Genomic DNA, 20,994 nt, shown 5'->3' with positions numbered 1-20,994 from the left:
GCAGTTAAGTAATAGCAAAGCAGTGGTTTGATTTTGACACATAGATGGCAGAATGCATTTTTGGCCAGGTGTTAGTGACCTGATTGATTAAATTCAAACCATTCAATCTTAATCAGAAGAGATCAGATGAGGTGTATTCTTATTGCCATGATTACTGTATGTCAGTAGAAAAAAGGATAATATATGTGAGCAATGTGAAAAGTGAAAGAGTGATTCTGTCAACAAACAAGTCACATGTAATTTGGTGCATTGCAATGTGAAACTGAAGCAAAATGAAAAGGTACAGTTTCAAACACTCACACGCTGGTGCATGTGAAAACAGCCTTGTGGTCAATTATGGATCACCCCTTATATTAACTGTACATATTAATCAAATGTTAAACTTCCTGTTCCCTTTTCTGATTTTTAAATCTTACAGTATAAAATACTTTATTCATGTGATATTTAAATTCTCCTAACAAGCAAATATTTAAATAGCAAAGATTGTTGAAATACCCTTGCTTCTCTCAACTCTTGTTGGCCTTTTTTTTTTTCTACCACTGTACTTTAGAGAACCCTGTACGACTGGGCCGTGTTGTATCGGCCTGAGCCGTCCAGCTCCATGACGGCGGGCCGGGTTTGAATGGCACAGGTGCGGTCGTGCCGCTCTCGGGTCAGTTTGGGTCGGGCCGCTTTTGACAGCTCTTCCACATGCGTCAGTGCACAGGTGCACTCATTAAACACCTGTGTGCTCATGGCCTCGGGACACAGACAAGCTAGAGTTCCACCATTGCTGAAAACAGAGTAGGGAGGGGGGTCCACTGTTTCGGCTCAGGCAGACAACATGTTGTGGCTACCCTACAGACGCCCAGACACCTTTTGCATGTGCTGAACCACATATGAGGACACACACATGGTTGCGCGCAGGGGTGTATGATTAGGTTACCTGCACATGTCAGGTTATTCTTTTGTTTGCATGTTGCTCTGTCAGATTTCAGACTTCTCGCTAGAATCATGTTCTTTGCTTACTTTTCTCTGCCTCATCTCTCTTGTTTGCACTATCTCTCTTTGTTTCTGTCTGTCTGTCCCTCTCTCTCTCTCTCTCTCTCTCTCTCTCTCTCAGTCATTCTTTGGGAACGGTTGGTGGGAGATTTGTCAGCATGAGAACATGACAGACGGATGTGGCCAGATCGGGCAGCCAAAAACAATATTTAAACATTTAAATTAGGTTTATCGTAAGCCTGCTCACTTTCATGGAGCGACAGCAAAAAAATACAGACACAGAGTAGATATTAAGTGGATTTATATTCTCCCAGCTAATCCCACCCCCCCTGCCTTTCCCTCTCTCTCTCTCCCCTCTCCCTCCCTCACTTTTACAAGCATTGGCATTGCACAGCCAAGTATCTGTAATTAGCAAGTGCACTAAAGCCCATTGGAAAGGTCATGAACATTTCACTCATAGTCTCTCATCAGCGTGTAGAATTGACCCTTTTATTGTACTTTTTCAGAAAATATGGATTTGCTTTGTTGTATACTTTTTTAAAGGTTCCATTATCATGGGTATACAAATGTCACTTGAAATAGGAGTTTGATGTAGTCTGTAAACATTGTTAAAGTTTAAAAATGCATTGTTCATTTCCCAGTGCATACAGTCTGCTTACAAAAACAATAACACATTCATATTTAGCTACCTATTCAGCCAACTGCTGTTTAGCCACACCCATTCATGCTGAAGTTATAAGGAGTTTTTCAGTTCAGGTTGCTTTTTGAATGAAGCGCAATTCAGGGCAAAACAGTGGTCATTGATAAATCATCACCGTTGTAACAACTTTTTAACTTGTTTTTAACTTGGAAAGAATAGTTTATGTAGCAACTAATTTTGGACCATTTATATTGGTTCATTCGTCATGAAATTTTAGCACAAGGCAGAGGATAACTGGAATTTTTAAGTTGGCAAAATAATAATAATAATAATGACTGTTTTGAGGACATAAATGCAGTACTGTAAATACATCCCACCTTATTGGACAAGTAGTATTGTAGGCCCTCTAAATTCACTGATTCTTGTAGTATTTCTTTTAAATTACTGACACTGGTAAACTTTCAAAGTGGTTGAAATAAATTTAGACCTTTACATAGTTATATATCTTTATAATTCAGATCAGGTAGATAGATGATGAATAAAAGATTATTAGATCCACTGACTGTTTATTGAATATGTCTGTCTTCCCCATATCTCTGCATGAGTAACAGTGACTGGATCATTTTTAATGTTCTTGTAAGGCTTTCACACATCCTACATACAAAAGCTCTGTACACACATGAGCACATACGCACTTTCCTATAAAAGCCTCATCCTACCATTATATCTAAAAATTCACTCTCGCTTTCTCCTACCATCAAGCCCAATCCAGAGCTCCATAAAGAAGACAGAAGAAATCAATACTTTTCTATTACAAGCTAACATTTATAAACTTTTATTTAGCTTTTATTCTTCTCCCACCTGCTATTAGATGACTCCGTCTCTCCCTTAGTTATGACAGGGAGGGTAAAGTGCTCTCTATAAATCAAAAAGAAAAGTACAGAAGATCATCTCAAGCTCACCTGGCCTAGTGTTTCACTAAGTAGAGTGATATCCTGCACGCTCCACTGTATTGCCATTGGACAGTGGTAATAATAGAAGGAGACAATAGGTAAAAGTACTCAAAGCCATTATGTGAAGCACATTTTTTGGAGCTATTTCATCCTGATGGATGTTTGAAAGGGTTATTCACTAATTGTGCCATGATGTCGTTCCATTGATTGTTATAGCTTACGTAAGAGAGCAGAAAATTATGAACTGCCTTTTTCTACTGAGTTAATTCGACAGTGCCCTCTGATTCTTAGGCATTCTAACTTTATGTTTTAGTCATTGATGTGAGTTGTTATAGATCGTTTTGCATTTCAGAGTTCTATTAAAATGTATTGCTAAGCTTTGGCCACACCAGAACCAGATTCTTTCAGAGCAGTGAAGATGTAAAGTGGTAAATTTTGCATGGCTTTTTTGCACCTTCAGTGCAGAGCTGCAGTTTGAACAAGAAAAGAGAGTCAAGCGGGAGAGAGAGGAGGGGATTAAAAGGAGAGAGAGATCCCGGTTGTAGTATCGTAACCCTTTCTCAGTCTTCTGGGCATGCTCACTTCTGCTCAGGGGAGAAGGAAAGCATTCACATCAGATAAAAAATACACAAGACAAGGCTGATAGAAGAGAGAAATCACTGCTCCCCTCCGAGACAGCTGTGGAAATATGTGCAAGCGCAAACAGTTTGTGGGAAGAGCGCGGATTGAATTAATGCATGAAGTGAAAAAGAATGGAATAGATGAGTGGGGTTATCGGAGGATAGAGGATAGAAGAAAGGTTGGATGACACCGGTTGGCATAACTGGTTGAACTTTTATCAAAATTTACCAGGGTTACCCTTACACAGGAGAAGCCTCAGAGCAGGAATATCACCTCATTTGTAATAAAACACTGTCAAATTTATCTGACATTGGAGCTGAACCTTGAGTTCTTTCAAGGCGTTTAGAAGCCTTGATAAACTAGTGTCAAATCAAAATAGCAGAGGGAAACTTTTCATATTTTGTTAGTTCTAAATCCCTTAGGCACGACATTTGACCACTTCATTAATCAGCCTCTTTACAAGCCGTTAGTCTTGTAGCTGTGCTCAGGGACAAAACGGCAAGGTTACTTGAGTTGAATCACAATACGTCATGTCCCTTTTCTAACAACAAACCATGTAGCACTTTCTATGCAAAGAAAAGGAACCATTGAGTATGTGGGCAACTTTTCATGGCTATAATCTGGCAGTCTCAAACATTACATATAGATGTAGGAAAAAAGTTTATGAACCCTGGAATTGATCTGTCCTTGCTCTGCCCACATAAGCATTATTTTGTTGCAACTGTTGCAAGACTGGACAAGCATTACAGAATTTTAGCAAAAGTACCATTCAACATAATAAAAAATTTTCCCACACAACTTTTGTGAAAATATGGAAATAAAGTGCTTTATTCACATATATCACATTTATTTTATATGTGTGTGAAAGGTCACACTGTTAGGATAGATTGCTAGATTGTGTAGTTTTTCTTATGGTGGCATTATTATGAATGCAGCCTACTTGTGTAGTTTCAATTAGCTACATAAACATAGTTTAGCTTGGTAGCATGGGATTTTTAACTGGAAACTCAATGTAGCAAATTTAGCTAATTTTGTAGCAAATGTATCAAACTCTTATCTAAATACATTTGGTTTAATGGGACATTCTGCCACTTTTCTTAGAAGCAGTAGCTATGAAAGAATGCATTTGTGGGCAGAACATGGGTGAGTCTGGCCTTCTGCATAAATGACTGAAAATGTCACATGAACATAGGAAAATGTAATCTTATCTCTGTAGTAATAAATAAAGATTTCTCTAACAAAAAACACAGCATTTCATAATGTAGTGTCTTCGTTGGCCAAGTTTTCTCCAGAATGTTCGCAAACCTGTATAGTTTTTGCCCTTAGGCAAGTTACTAAAGCCTCAGCTTGTAGAACCACGTGAGGGAATATATCATCTATAAACCGGTGCTGTGGCAAAAGCGCCATCATAACATTTTAGAACATCAATCCAAGACGAGGGACCAGGTTTGGAGTTGCTGGGGCTCCAGAGGTCAATGCGTCAGTTATGACGTGGAGAGTAACAAGGATTTAAACCGCGCCAGCAGCCCAATAACCAAAGGCGCGCAGTAATAAAACTTGAGCCGATTGGGCCGTTTTGGAGAAGGATTGATGGCTGTAGGTGCTATTGAGGAGAGGGAGGGATTAACGAGGCACTTAAGCCTTGGGTAGAGACGTGGGGGGATGTTGTGTTAGTGTGAGGGGGGTTTTAGTTGAAAGTGAGTCCACAGCGCTTGCTGGATTGCAGTAGTCGCTTTTTGCGTGGAGAGGGGGCACCGGCACCCATAAAACATGAAATTGTATCACTTAGCAGCTGAGTGCAGATAAAGCCGTGTTTGAACTCTCAGGCATAAATTACGCACAGTAAACAGAGCAGAGGGACTTTTACGCAGTGAAATTATGATGGGAGGTATCTTTCTGCACCTACCCACATGTTACCCTCTCTCACTCTCTCTCTCATGTTTCTTGATAAAAGTTGTATTGTTCATTTCAGTTTGGCCACTCATACAGAGACAGAGGAGGAATCTCATGTTCTTGTCATTAGGACTGTCACGATTCTACAGTTAAACCCAGTTAAAAAAAGGAAATCACATATAAATACACACACACACATCAACGTATATAAAGCAGTTTCAGCTGTACATATAAATGTTTACAAGTGTTCTTGTGCAAAATACTTACAGCAAATATTGTGACAAGTAATTCCAAAAAATTCCCAAAGGCCTAGTTTATATTTTTCCAGTGACTATATTTTGTTCAGTTCAGTCCATTTTTGGACAAATTGGACTAGGATTAATTGCCAACACAACCAGTAGATGATTCGATTACTAAGACAATCGATAGTGACAGCCTTACTTGCCATGCCATGTTTATCAAATGTGGCATGAAAAGGTTTCCAGAACAATTCATTCTGCTTACTAAGCCATGCAAACTTGGATGTATATTTAACAGATTTTTTTTATTGCCTGTTAAGTCTGTAAAAAATAAACTGATTTGGTTCGTGCAGAGTTTTTCAAATATAGTGCTGCTTAAATTGTCTGATGTAGTGACACTGGATACAGAAATGTTTCCCGTGTGCACCTGTGTGGAACTCATCTTCTTAATAGAAGCTGCCATTGCCCAGCTGTGTTTACTTTTGGTGAAAGCCTGTACAGTACTGTGCAAAAGTCAGAGACCACCCTATATTCATTTCATTTCTTGTCAAAGCAGCCATAAAGTACAAGGTGTGCTTTTTTCAAGAGATATTTCTGGGGATAGTAGATAATTGGATTGTTTGGATTGTGAGAACTTATAATACTGAACTGAACTGCCATTTCAAATTGAATGAATATCTGATGGTTTCTTGACATTTGTGTGATGCTGGCTGTTGATAAATCATGTTTGTCTTGTTTTATTTTTTCATATTGAACATAAAACAGTGAACCTCTTTAATTTTATGTCTTAAGTCTTTCACATGCACCCTTACACACTCACTCGCTCGCTCGCTCACTATCAGAGACACCTTTGCACCCGTTTTGATCTCTTCAGACAATGTTATCTTTGAGTCATGTTTCATATAGGTCGGTAGCAGTGAAAGCTCTTGGCTTTACATCGTTTGATCAATATGATATGCTGCGGGGTGAAAGTTTGCTCTTCTTTAAGCGCTCTCCTCCCTCCTGACAGGTGAGAATGTATCGATCATTTTATTCTATTTGCCGCTCCCCTCACTGGCTCTCACCTCTGCAGTCAATAGAGCAGGATTGAGAGAGTCTTTTGACCCCCTCACTCACACACATACTATCCTCGTAGTCTTGTCCTAGCTCAGCTCTAGATCTCTGATATAATTTTGATTAATTGTACCTGGCTCCATGGTCACGGTGAGTTGGTACATCTGTGTGTCCTACATGGATGTGGGTGTGGGTGTATGTGTCGAATGTCAGCCACATTGTCAGATAAAGGACTGTGGAATCGGTCAAGGTGGTGTGTGCGTATGTGTGTCTGTGTGTGTGTGTGTATGTGTGTATTTTTGCCCCTAGCAAGGATAGATTGTGCTTCTTTTTGAGGTCAGTGTGGCCATGGAACTGAAGCATAAAGACAGGCGACCTTGCAGTGGAAGTCACTCCACTAAATTAGCCTTGCTCCTTGTGTTCACACTCCTTTCCCGTTCCCGCATCTCTGTTCATCCTGGTGGAGGTAAATGAGTATAGAGAGCGGAGACAGGTTAGCGGCTGCAGCCCTCTTTACTCATCTGCAGAGAGATAGAGAGATAATTATTCTGTCTCAGACTCGCATGGCATGAAAAATGCATAACGCTGGGGGTTGAGGTGGCCTATCAGGAGGTTAACTCTTCCTACGCTTTGTTTATGCTTCAAATGAGACGCTTTCAGATGCCAGCTTTTGTTGTTTGTTTGTTTGCTCATCTTTGTTTGGGTGGGCTGTTTGCGGTGAACTTTTCGCCCCTTGCTCATTATGTTTGACTAAGTTTCTAGCATTGATCGGAAACTGGCCACCTGTCCACTAGTTTCTGCAACCGTTAGTTTTGGCTGCTTTTCTGTATGAATCATTCTGTTTTTTGTTTTTTTTTCTTTCTTTTTTTTGTTTAGCTTCTTCACACTCATATAGTGGAATAGAGTCTCATCTTACGCCCAACAAGGGATACAGGATAGGAAGATTTTTGTAACTACTAGTTTCAGCTGTATTTTTTTACAGCTTTTTCTGTGGTGTCTTTTTTGTCATTGTGTATTTGTGTATATTGTGCACAAAGCCATCAGTTATACTTGAAGAGGAATTTCTTTGCACAGGATGGAAGAGTGATAGTAAGACCTTTTGGGTAGCTTGTTTTCTTCCAATTTGCTATTTAGAGCTATCTTTTCTTCTTTTTCTCTTTCTCTCTCACCAACACTCCTTCTAGTTATGCTGTCCAGACAGTCTAAGGCCAATGTGAAGGCTTGGACTGCAGAGGGTTTTCTTTTGTCTCCTTTGAAGATACTTGCTCTCACCTTCACTCTCCATCTCTATCTCTCAGCTCTCTCACAAGAGCTCCTGACAAATTGCAAGCTCATCTTTGCTCCATGCTGCTATCATAGCACAGCTGGACTTTTTTTGGGCTCAAACGCAGGTCATAGACAAACAACCAGAACCAATGTATAGAAAAAAAATCTTGTTATAAGTGCATTTATTGTTTTGTATAATTTATAATGTTTGTATTTATAACTTAATAAGACATTTATCTTTTTTAACAATCTGCTTGTAATTAACCTCTTTTCACATTATCCATAAACTATAATTTCTGTCCATTTTGGGGGTCACTTAGTGGAACTGTGCAATAATGTTGATGAAAAATAATATTTTGATGGAAATGGGTATGATATGCATGTATGGAAGTAAACTATATTAGTAGAGCAAGCAAGTTAACCTTTTTTAAGGTATTTTGTTGTGTTCAAATGCTTTTTGATATTATCTGGAAAACAAAAAAGTTGCAGTAGTGCTGCCCAATTTATTTTGGTCCGTCCATCTTTGTGGAGCAATATGATTTTTTACAATAGGGGGTTCTCACCCCTCGTTTCTATGTTCTATTTGTTCACTAGCAGCTCAACGCAATATTTCACCAACAGAAAGAAGCCGGTGTCTTAGTTAATCTAATAACAGAGTTTCAGGAGGGAGGATATAGAATTTGATTAGATTAATTAAAAATATCTGATATTCCCAATATGCCAGCAGAATGGCCACCACCAATGGTTTGCAGAAAGATGTTATTATATTATACAACTATTATAGTTGCTATCGTTGCATTGTAGTTGTTTTCAATCAGTAAAATCTTTCCTGAACTGTCAAGCCTGTATGATTTAAAGCCTAATTTGTTATCACAAACCCAAATGAACAATTCTGTCTTATCAGCGTTGATGTTTGCCTCGCCCCACCAATTCCTCATTGCCTGTGGGCTGGGGGAATCCCGTACCTTTGCCCTTGTGTCCTCCTTCCACTGTCTGTCCTGAAACAAACAGGGGAAATCCAACTTAAACAACCTCCCAGTACAGAGGGGCCAGGCCCCGTCATTGAGGCTCCCCAGCCGTCTCCTGGCCGGGACCCTGACGCAGGGAGCCACGCAGACAGGAGGTATTTCGGAAGTTCCTGTCAATTAGTGTCCTCTCCGTCACCGCGGCCTGACCTCCAGCTGACCGCCGCGCTTCCTCTGGCCCACTGCTGAGTAAACAACAACGTCCCTTTCATTTGAAGCCCTGCCACAGAGCCAAGTGTAATAACATCACTCATGGGTTTGATGTGAGGGTAGAATGTATGTGAACGTGTGTATCTGGTGATGTGGTTGAGGGTGTACAGTGAAGAAGAGAAGAGCCTGTAATAGGGTTTTCTGATTGTTTCCTTTTTTCCTCTTCGTGGTGTAGACCAGGGGTCTCCAGGCTAGTTCACAGAAACCACTACTGGCCCTTCTAAAGAGTAAGGGTGGGCAGTGTTTCTAAAAAGTAGAATCACAGTACTTTTTCACTATGTGCATCCAAATATTATAGATTATGAAGTTTGACCTGACAAAGTATACCAGTGAAACAGAAATGCTCCACATTTAAAAAAAAAAAAAGACTGACACAACTTTTTTTTTTAAATTAAACGTCTTTTATTAACATATTACTTTTTTATTTAGCATTTTCAAATATGAAGTATCTAAGACAAAACAAGAGGTCAAAATCAAACAATTGATAAGGCAAAAAAATGGGACAATGGGCTGGCATATAAAGTTACAGTGTGTGCAGTTACTGTACACTGTTGTGTACAGGCTCTTTATAGTTGGTCTAGATCTTTTTTACATACAGTTGTTCAGTGCATTTGATGATGTCTTAGTATACTCAGAAAATTGTGACAGAACTTTCCATAATAACAATAACATATTTTATTGTCCACCTTACTAAAGAGTAACTATAAATCTGACTCTTGTTAAGCAGTTATTATTTAATCAAGAATGTAAAAAACTGAATGAATCAGGCTTTTTTTTGCTTAGATTGGAGGCAAGATCATTTTAGAAGAAAGCTCTGTTAAACAGAGATTTGTGTTTGTTTTATTTGTGTTTGTTCTGTTGTTCAGTGTTGGTAATGCAGATTCTAGCCTACACATAATGTGAATATCATCAACACCATAAACATCCCAGCAACATAAGAATGGCAAACGTGATTGTGATTGAAACGTGATGTACTCAGTGCAGGTATTTCCTCTCATACGCAGGTCACATCAACATACATATGCCCTGTCTCCATGCATACACATTAGCACACTCTGTAAGGGTTCGTCCCCTGGTTGTGCTGAGTGTGTGTGAACCCCATTAGCACATTCCCAGATAGCAGCTAGGGCCCTCTTATCTCCATCCACCCATTAATTACACTTTGTTCCCCTAAGTGATCTATTTCTGCTCCACCCCGCACCCACTGCCCACTCCAGGCCTATCTCTACTACCACCCTCCCCCAAGATAGCAGAGCTAATGTGAGGCTAGCAAGGTCAGCCCGCCTGCCTGGCCCAAGTAAAGTGTAACCCCATGCATTAGCTGCTAACGGTAACACCGTCATGTCTGCATCTCGCCATACATGGGGCCATTCTGACCCCTACCTAATTGCAAATGACAGTGCACCTAGACGACCATTGCCATTGCCAGACACTCTTGGGCCAAGGAGTGGACAGAACGTTCTTCACCTGAGAATCATGGAGGGCTCTTTACAGCTGAAGTTTGTGAAAAATTTTACGCTTGAGTGGAAGCATATGTTTGTGAATAGTGATGATGTTGAACACGATTCATCCTAGATCTTCGACAATTCAAACGAAATGTGAACTATTGTGATTGTATATCGCTACATATTGCAGTCTATCAAAAAGGCATTGATGAATCAGTGACATTGGACCAGAATGATTTTGGATAACAAAACACTCATGGAAACACTCGTCTGGAACTATGATGGGTCAAGATTGGTCAAAATGACCAAGCAAACAGTTAAAAATAATTGTGATGGGTTAAAAGGCTAATTTGCATATTACACATTTCTTTGATTTCAGTATTACAAAAGCCAGTTACAGTTAACCAGATCAAAAAGCCATTACTAGGCCAAAAGAAAGCAATGTGCCGCCAGAGGAAGTTACACAGCATGCACATCCTTGTTATCAACAGTATAGTCTTTTTATCAGTTTTGTTTTTTATCAGTTTTATCAATTTTAATGTGCTAAGGTGTTTTCTGTCATGATGTTAAGTATGCATGAGGCTTCCTTCCTTGCTCTGCACAGGCTTAGCCAGAACGCGATTCAGATGAGTAAGCACTTAGTATTATTTTGTTTAATCAGAGCAATGATAAAGTGTGACTTATGCATGACTTATATTCCTGTTCATGTGTTTTCTTGTTCAAAACTTTGGAGTAAAAATCTCAAAGTCTTTGGTTTTCTTACATCATGTTGTTCAGCTATTAAATACAGACAACCACAGAATTCAGATATAGCATTATTAGTGTGAAAGAGGTGATAAAATAGCCATGTTTTGCTTTGGCCTTAAGGGTTAACAGACAACATATTGGTCAGCCCTTATCCATACTGTATGAGTATCATCAAATGAGCCAGTCTTTACAGTGTTTGGCAATTAACACTGTCTTCTGGAAAGCAAGGTGATTAGGCAGGATTATGATTACAGTAAAATTTGTCTTCCAAGCCATTTTTCCAAGGTACATTATTTTGGATGGCAATTGCTCGTTTCGCTTGAGTTATTGTTGGTAGTGTGATTGACATTGGTTTCTGATTTACACCTTGTTGCATCACCCTGCACATACCCATCAATCACTCAAACTTTAAAGTACAGTGCTGTATCTCAGTTATGCATAGAATCTGTGAACTGATTCACCCAGTGTGCAGGTTTTTTTTTTTCCTCCCTGCTCTGAGCCTCGCTCTGTGTTCCTGTGAGACTTGTGGACACACATCTCGGCCAAGCCAAAGACTGATCCTCCTCGCTCTAGTTTACACACTGTCAATATGGATGACACATGTGCCATGGCTCAAAGACTAGAGAGCTCGCTCCTGTTCTTGACTCCTGCTGCTCCCTTTGTAAACACACTCAGCCCCATGCCCTTATTTATGTATTGAGCGACTATTGATTCGTCTTGTGCCTCTGCACTCTCACACTCACACCACATTGTCTGTGAGTTATCAAGGTCTATGATTTTATGGGGTTTGCACTGCCCTACACGAAGCACAAGGACTTTCACTGTAAGCTGAGCCTTGATGTATTCATAGAAGATGCAGGGCACTTCTTTTGAAATGCTATGTGTTTCTTCACTTAGTACAAGGAGTGCTCTGTAGTAATTAAGTGCCATAGTTTAGAACTTCTCTCCCTATGGATGTTTTTAGAGTGCTTCTCAATACAGTAGGTTGGTTTTAGAAGTCATCCACCATCAGCTCAGAGTCAGCTCATCATACCTCAGCCAAACTGTTTGAGATGCACGTCGTGGGCCAAATCTGCAAGTGAAGGAAGCTGTGGTGTGTATTCTGTGATGTTTTGCCTTGTTGCATCTGTTTATCTATAGGCTTATCTGAAGAAGCCAGACAATGTCTGCTTCCTTCTATAGCCTTCAGTGTACGTAATATTAGTTGTTATACTGTATGCCTAGACCGCTATGGTGTGGTGATCAAAGAGTAGTATAGGATACCATGTGCTGTTACAGCTTTTTAAGCACAATGCATGATGAGTGCTATATAAACAAGTGCTAAGTATGACGTTACTTCGTCAGTAAACACTTAGCGGTAAATAAAATCGGAAATTTTGTGGAGGCTTTTATGCTTTTGTCTGCGGTGACAGCGTCCTAAAATAAGATCTGCCACTGCATGTGCAATTTTTTCAATTGATCCGCTGCATGTCATTGTGCGCTCCTGTCACGTCCTATTATGCTAGGCTAAGCTTGTGTGAATTAGCTTTCTCATAGGCCTATGTCTGAGTCGCATTGTACACAGAGACTGACGTTAAGCCTCAGTTCATTTGTTACCATGTGATTCTTCCTTCTTTCATTCAAAGATTCATCCCTTTCTGTTTACCTGATAGCTTCAGGGAGTGACAGTCATGTCCTAAAGAGCTGCTAGTGCTAGACAAGCAGCTGGGCTTTTTAATTGTTGCCAGCTTGCTCTCAGTGGATGGACGTGTGTGCATGTGTGTGTGTGTTGTGCACACCCATGTGAAGGTGTGTATTAGCCTCTCAGCCACCAAAGCGCTCTCTATGTCTTGTGTCTCACCTGAATCTCAGCGGACTAGCTGTCTAATCATCAATTGTGCTGTGAGAAAGCTAGCGCTAGCGTCAGTCTGCCTTGTCTACTTCATGAATATGTTAGCATGATGATGATTAGCCAGAGGAGCTTAGGAGCTGTTTGCTCTCCGGGCTTCCCCGTCACTCTCGTTTGCTTTTATTCCCGCTCCTCCCCAAGTTATCTCTGAGATATGCAGTCATTTGAACAGAGCTAACTTAATCATGCTAATGTGGACCGAGGCTGTTTGACTTGCCAACAAATTAGACCTCAAATTAGCCTTGAAATCTTCAGTAATTTTGCTGCATCGTCAGGGATGCGGTTCTGTTATTTTTTTTTTTTTTTTGGGCTTGTTCTTCGTGTGGATATGTGGAGTGGGGTATGTAACTGGATAAGGGATTGAATAAGTGTAGTAAGGGGTTAAATAGGTCTGTGCAAAGGTATGAGCACCCCTGATCAAATTATATGTTAAACATAGCAAAAAAGTAGAAGGTTTTGCAGAAAAGTGTATGTTTAATTTTGTTTCCCCCAAACCGAAAACTCAAACTGTTGTATGTTACTGTACCATGCCATTTAACACCCACAGAGTCGACATAGACCAAGGATTCCTAAATTTTTTGTTGAGGGCCAAAGATAAAATAAATATGCAAATAAAGGTACATAGGTAGGTTTCAAATCAAGTTTTAATAAAAGGTATTTTATAACATTACACTATGTTTTGTTACTGCTTAAAATTACAGTTTAAAATGAAGGTAAGACTTTAGTTGTAATAGAATAAAAATCTGTTTTCTCCTTGGGTAGGGCGGTGGGATTATGGTAACTTTCTGACAGGCCAAATCAAACATTCTACCGGGCCAACTTTGACCGATAGACCACATTTTGGGCAGACCTAACAGGCTTACTTCCTAAGGGCTAATGTTAATGTCTAGTTGTTGCTTGGCACCAGACCATCCAGTCTCTTTCTTGAAGACTTGCTATGATGCAACTAAATAAACCATCAGTAAAGCATGGGGTATAATTTTGTCTAAAGCAATCCAGAACGTCATATTGGACAGAGTGTGCTGGTTGGTGCTCTATGGTTGTCTTGTAAAAACTCCATTCCAGCTCTATAAAGTGGCCTTCTTTATTACAAGAAACTTCTCGCAAATGAAAGGAAGAAAAAACTTGTGTGGTTGCCAGTAATGGCCAGTTCAGGGACACTATGTGGGAACATTCAGTGGACCACACATTCAATCCCTGCTCAGTTCAAAACTCAACAATTTAAATAATGTGAGAAGAGAGTAGTGATAACTTCAATATGTGTCTCTCTCTCTCACACATTTTCTCTCTCTTAGTAAAGTGAATTGCAAGTCCTCTCAGCAGGCCCTAAAGCCACTCGTTCAGCTTTTCTCATTTATGGTTGTGTAATGAGTTCTGCCTCTGTTTGCTCCAACGACAATAATAAGTAAAGTAATTAAAAGAGGCAGAGAGGGGGGAAAACATCAGCAGACACCATCCCTTACATGGGCAAGTGTTGACAGCGAATTGCATTAGAGCGGTGTGACTTTTTGATGAAATTGTAGGTGCGTGCATTTATGGGTTTTCCCCCTTTGTATCTGCAAGTGTGAGTGCATGTTTTTTTTAATACATTAATTTAATTACACCCAGTACAAACAAGGCATGCTTTTGCCACAACAATAATAACTGTAAAGTGTGCTTCTGGCATTGGGCATGAAGTGTGATGCTGCATGTTTTTCAAAGGGAGGAGGGCTTTTGCAGGGAGCTTATATGAGTAGATATAGATTTGATTAGCCATCTTATGAATTATGGCTTATGGCTTTACATTCCCCGTTACTGAGAGATGTGTTATTGCAGTGCATAAGAACATTGGCACCTTGACTGGTCTCGTAGGTCCCCAGCTGAACACACTCAGATCTCCTTTCCCTTGGTCAGGCATGCACAGTGAGAGTGCCAAACCACCATCAAACAAACAAAATCATGGAGTGACCAGGTTGGAAATACAACTTGGATGCCAACAGGGATACACATAGCAAACAAGTTAGAATGTCTGGCTAGCACTAGTTTCCCTTCACTGACAATGTAACTGCTCGTTTTATTCAGCTATTTTTATGTTATGTTATGGGTTATACATTTATAAATGTAATGGCATATATTATAATTACAGTGTTTTTTTTATCTAGACTTTATTTTCATTCAGATTAATGTGAGATTTATAGTTTCTAGATTTGTGTGATTTGCTGATAACAACATACAAATGAACATTCATTGTGATGCTAAACATAAATTGAAAAACCCAAGACACTTGATTTATTTATTTATTTGCATTTATTTATATATTTATTTCATAATTACCGGAATCTAAGATACCATTATGTTCCCACAACAGTGTAATTAGGACATATCAAAATCCCCCCCTAATAAAAGCAAACAATTTTGAAAATTAAATGAAATATGCCAGTCGTGTTCAATCAATTAAGAGACAGGTTTGAATGGCATGCTAGAGTTGGAGGCTAATTACAATCAGCACACTTTGATTTTTTTTTTTTTACCTCTCTGGCTTGGAGTAATACTTGCAGCGGTGCGGCGATTGCTGATTCACTCCATGCTTGTTCTTTGATGCTTTCACAGGCAGCCAGGATTACTGTTTGTGACTTAGTGGGTTTATGGGGTTATAACTTTGTGTATGTGTGTTTTTAAAAAGATGGTTTGTCCCAAAGGGATCAAAGAGCTAGTCAGTTATCCTGAAATCCAGTAGGGCATTAAGCATCAGAATGCTCTATAAATTAGATCTCCTTGTGTCCGAAAGAATAATCCTAAAATAGTGAATTATAGAGCACACAATGAACGTTACAAACATAGTGGTTCTATCTGTTCTGTTCTATTAGAGAGCACACAGAGAATTTTCATTTTGACACTCGACAGAAAAAGCAGTTCTCTTTATATGTATAATTTATCTGGAAGTTATAGAAGCTATACTTAATGAGAGAACTCAGCATCTCAATGTAACTACATGAAATATTTCTTTCATTTAATATTTCATTTAATCAAAATATTTGACAAAGCTTCAATGCAATATAATCCAAAAAATGGATATTTGAAACTTTAACTTGAAACTTTTCTGTAAAAAATATTGAATAGAAAGTTTGATGGCCAATTGGGGAAAAAAATGACAAAAATGTTATTTTGATTCATTTTAATACAGCATGTTGTATGTAGAATATATATTTTCATATGCATTACAGATATTGATGTAATACTTTAGCTACAGGTAAAGGGTAAGATAGAAAGTATATTTTATAACATTTGCATTTTTACCTAATTTTGTATTTTCCCTACAATTCAATCAAATGATATGAACAAGGAAATAAGCTGCTCTGGTACCAAACTTGGTGCACATCACTTAGCAGTAATTATTCAGCCATGTCTTTATAAGCCTTTAGTAAAACATATTATTTAGTCCTGGCTGCAAAAATAGAATTAACATGCAAGTGCTGCAAATTCTAAACATTAATAAAACTGTGTAAATACAGCACACTTTATTAAATTAACAAACAGAGCATAACCTTAGTAATTAGATAAAATGTTTAATTTGACTTTTTCCATTTTACTGATTGTATAGATGAGCTTTACTGATAGTTTAATAACCCTCCCAGTAATGTCGTAATGATTTTTTAATTTGACATTAATACTACTTTTATGAGACTGAAATTTATCAGCTCTATCCCTCTGACAGCCAACAGCTTATGAAAAATCCCTCCTGGAAAACAGAATCCCTGAAAAAGAGAGAGAGACAGAGTAAGAGAAGGAGTGACAGTCATTTCTTCCTCTTTAAGAGGCAGACCAGTCTTTGCACAGAGAAAAGACATGTAATCCGTGGGCACATCTTAAGGGCATTAATTGAATTTGAGGCCTGACTGCACACGACTGTCCTTCTCCGTTCTCACTCTATGATCAAGTGTAACCCACACATACACTATTGATTACATTCGACACATCTTGGCAATTAGTAGATGGCGTGGTGGTGTAATAAAAGCCTATTAGTAAAGCGTGCTGGCGAGCGCTCATCAGAGGTTGATGTGGCCGGCAGGGGCGGAGCTCCTACAGGGGTCGCCGCAGGGCCCTGCACCATTTGCATATCTGCTTGGAGACGCACTGTTGCTGACCCTGTAGCCAGCATCAGGGCGAGAGACTTTCGCCGCTCTGGAGTTCACCGCTGGTTCAAGGTAACAAAAAATAAGCCTCAGCCATTGATCACTCCTAAAGAAGAAAGTGGGGGGGGGGGGGGTAAAGAGCTAGTTGGAGGAAAAGGGAGAACAATTGGAGGCTGTGTGCTTTAAATTGGATATAAATTATAAATAAGAGCCATGGAGGCGATGTCTTCTTCTCCAGTGCTGTGTTGTGCCAGGACCTACACAGGTAAAGAGATTGTTTGGGCAGGAGTTATTGACTCGCTGATTGCCAGCTTGGTAAACTTGACCTGAGGCGCTGATCACTCGCCAAGCTCGAAAAACCCATTGATGCACACTCACACACGCGCACCTTAGCCATCTCAACATAGCTATCTTCATCAATACTGGCCAGACAAAGGTCAGTCTAATAAACATGGAGGTCAGCATGGTGGCCATTTGAGAGCTCTTTTGGCATGGGCCTTAAAGGTGCTTTTTAATTGTATCCCTGCGGGCAGGCCCTTGCAAGCTAGTCGCAATGCAGAGGAAAAAGAAAAGAACAACAAAAAGATATATTGAGCCAATCCTCTTTGTACCACACAGAGAGTGCTTGCAGACAAAGCCAGTATTGCAATGTGAGAAATCAGTGGTGGTGTAAAATTTTTAACTGTACTCAATAACCCGGTGCGGACAAGTGCCGTTCGAATACAGTACATGGAGAGTGCTTGCAGAGAAGATAATGTGCTGACAGATAACACAATAAAATGACAAATTACAGCATTTAAGTGCTGAGGTCGCTGTTGCTCTCGCTGTGGAGAGGTGCCTTAAGGACTTCGAAAAGGTTCGATGAGGACTTTGAAAAGGTACGATGGGGACTTCAGGTGTACATGTCACTCCTCCGGAGCCCAGTGACCCGAACATGGGAATTCTTTAACCTGCTGCGAGAGGCAGAAACCGAGCCTTTCCGCGGATGAACTGATAGCTGGGCTTTAGTCACCAGAGAGAACACTCAATCTTCCACCGGTGGTGGTCAGTGCTTCCATTGTTCATCACTTTGCATACGTCTCAATAAATGAAAAAGCCAGTAAGGGAATATACGGAACACGATATGGCGTGAGTTCGTGTGTGGTACTCCAGAGCTTGGCACCAAAATCTGATAAATCTGTTTCACCTGCATGTATTCAGATTCTATCCCATGGTTCCATAGCTTTTTTGACACAATGCAAGGATGATTGCATCTCAACCATCCTCCCAACAAAAATTCATTTCATCCGAAAGGTTACAGTGGTACTTTCTCCATGGTGTTTATTGTTGCTTAGACATTGCCATGCCCTTTAGTTCACCTCTAACATATGCAACTTTGTTTTCTCTTTTGCTCAGTGTCTGCTTAGCATCTATACTATGTTTATACATTAAATGTGTCCTTTTTCTCTATATACACATTTACAGGCACTGAGAGGCATGAGCTAACTTCATGGAAAAGCTTCCACTCCATCTTCAAGTTCTTCGACAAGCACCTGGAGCAGCAGATGGAAGACGATGTGGCTGAGGAAGAGCCCTCCACCACAGTAACCACACGCGGCTCCAATCGAGCCAAGCATGAAGATTTGTAGAACATTTAGGGATGTTCAAGAACATCCAGAACCTTCTTCCTCCGCCCTCTATCAGTTTCCTCTCCTGCTCTTAATGAAAAATAACCCTCCTCCAGGCCCTCCTTCCAACACTTATGTTTTGGAGTGCAGGGTCGGCATGTATACATCAGAATAGCGTTTTGCATTACTTCTAGATGAGCGCAGCTGTCAAAGCAATATGGCTTCACTGCTTGTGCCTCCCCTGGGCTGCTATGTGGATTTGGTGGCGGCCCATCGGTGGCCAGATTAAGGATGACAGGCGGCTCCGCACTGCGCCTCGCGGTGCACCTCTAATTGTCCTGACATGGCTCTGAACTGAGCTAATGCCTGGGAAACACATACACGCTCGTACACATACTATTGTCCCCCAGGTCCTAGAGCCCACTTTCAGCCCTCAAGGAGCTCTGCCTTTTCCTTTTCAGCTTTTTTCACGCTCTTGCCTTGACCTGGGTTAAATATGTATTTGAAGTGCTGCTGCGCTTTGGCCGTTTTCATACTTCAAATTCCAGACTGGTGGCCAATTCTCGGATTTGTTCAACGCCATGACCCTAAGAGAACTCGCAATACTCAATGATTTTGCTCATGAAAGTACATATTTGACACAGATCTTTCCTCACAGCAAGTAATAATTTGGGTAGTTGATTTATAATCGTATTAGCATCCCTGGAATTCCAATTTGAACAGCGCATCTGGAAGGATGTCACGAAAACCACGGAAGACATCGTACTATAGATTTACAGAAGTCTTTCCTGCTTTTAAATCACTTAAAGCCACATACCAAGAGTGAGTTTCAGGGATATCGCCTTTGAACAGAGAAGATAAGTCGATTCAGCAATGTCGGAATATCAGTCGTGTCCTTCCTGCGTGTCAGGATTTGGAGGGTTAATATTCAAAGCATAAAAGGATTCCTTTAAATGTTTGCACAATGTATCCTCCCTTTTTTACAGCGCTCACGCCTGTTAAATCTCACATCTTTAACATCCTCTGCTCTCCCTAAAGCTCATGTTATGTCACTTTCTTGGCATAAACAAAAGACTTTGTCTTTAGGACAATGTGGAATTAGTCAAGGCTTAGAGATACGTCGCTAAAACGCATCAGCACATAACTCAAAATATAATCTTCCCATACTCTGTGACAAATTCTAGATATTTGAAGGCTATTTCAATATTTGCAAGCACGATTTGCATATTTTACATGTAGTTTTAACCAAAATAAACGAGTGATGTGAGGATATTTGAGAGGTGCGCTAAATATATCCATATTCAGGACCATCAGATGCTTTTAGGCTTTTTTGCTTGGAACTGTTTTCACCACAGACTTGAAGTTTAAAGTCTTAATAGCCTAGCAGACCTAAAAATATGCACAATTTATTTAACTTTAATTGCAAGATGTTGCTTAATACAGCTCAATTGGGGAAGCGAAAACCTTGGAATTTGAATAGTGTTGCCGTAGGAATAAACAAGACAAATTAAGTTCATCTTCTCTGTTTTGGTTCAGTTTTTTTTTTTTTTTTTTTTTTTAGCATAGACTACTAAGCCATATGGGTGTGAGAAGTGCAGCCTTAAACCAAATCAAAATGCAGGCCTACATTTGATATGTAAATTATGAATCATTTTAACAATTGCTATTTTTTAATCAAATGATTTCTACATTTATATTGAGAAGTCAGAATCACTTTGAATGGGTATAGGATTTATTGGTAAATGATTTATTCATCTTTTATGATGTTATTTGTTTTCTGCTCTTGCACTGTTGTTATTTCTGTCTTTAAATGTAATGCAAGTCATTCTGAACTGTTAGACGATTGTCAGCCTTTGACACAGTTGTTTTCAGTCTGTTGGGCTTTCAACTTTTGAATATTTGTCCCACCTGATTTATTTCTTTTTTTTCACAATAATCTGCAAGAAACATGGCTGTTATGAAATAAATACTTTTTTAAGCTTATGGCATTAGACCATTGTTTTTTTTTTCTTTTTCTTTTAAGCTTGGTCTACACTCAGTTCTTGGCTTGGACATGCAGTTCTAGGGAAAAAAAAAACTTTTACATTGTGTTTGACTTTTATTAAATAAATTAATTAAACTTTCTTTCAAAGTTCATACATAACAATTATTCTTCAAAGAGCCATCTAATGAAAGGTTCTCTAGAGAATCTCAAATAGTTCTTCTAAACCATCACTCCAGAATCCCTTTTTGGCACCTTTATTTATTTTTTTAAGTGCTTTTTTTGTCCCCTGCTTTACTTTTAACATTGTGCAAATCAGCTTTATTTCAGGTC

General features: G+C 39.6%; 1 protein-coding gene across 2 annotated transcripts in view; it reads left to right on the top strand.

Moving 5' to 3' along the window:
• The window catches only part of fam172a (family with sequence similarity 172 member A), a 234,570-nt gene extending 213,907 nt beyond the window's left edge, over positions 1 to 20,663 (top strand). For both annotated transcript variants that reach the window (XM_017691133.2, XM_017691134.2), the window contains exon 11: positions 18,538 to 20,663. In XM_017691133.2, coding sequence (XP_017546622.1) covers positions 18,538 to 18,701 — 164 coding nt within the window. In that variant the 3' untranslated portion in view covers positions 18,702 to 20,663. The remainder of the gene's footprint in view (positions 1 to 18,537) is intronic.
• The last annotated feature ends 331 nt before the right edge of the window (positions 20,664 to 20,994 follow it).

Source organism: Pygocentrus nattereri, chromosome 20 (assembly GCF_015220715.1).
Source record: "Pygocentrus nattereri isolate fPygNat1 chromosome 20, fPygNat1.pri, whole genome shotgun sequence".
NCBI lineage: Eukaryota > Metazoa > Chordata > Actinopteri > Characiformes > Serrasalmidae > Pygocentrus > Pygocentrus nattereri.
Note: the sequence above shows the minus strand (reverse complement) of the source record. Positions and strands in the feature narration are given on the sequence as shown.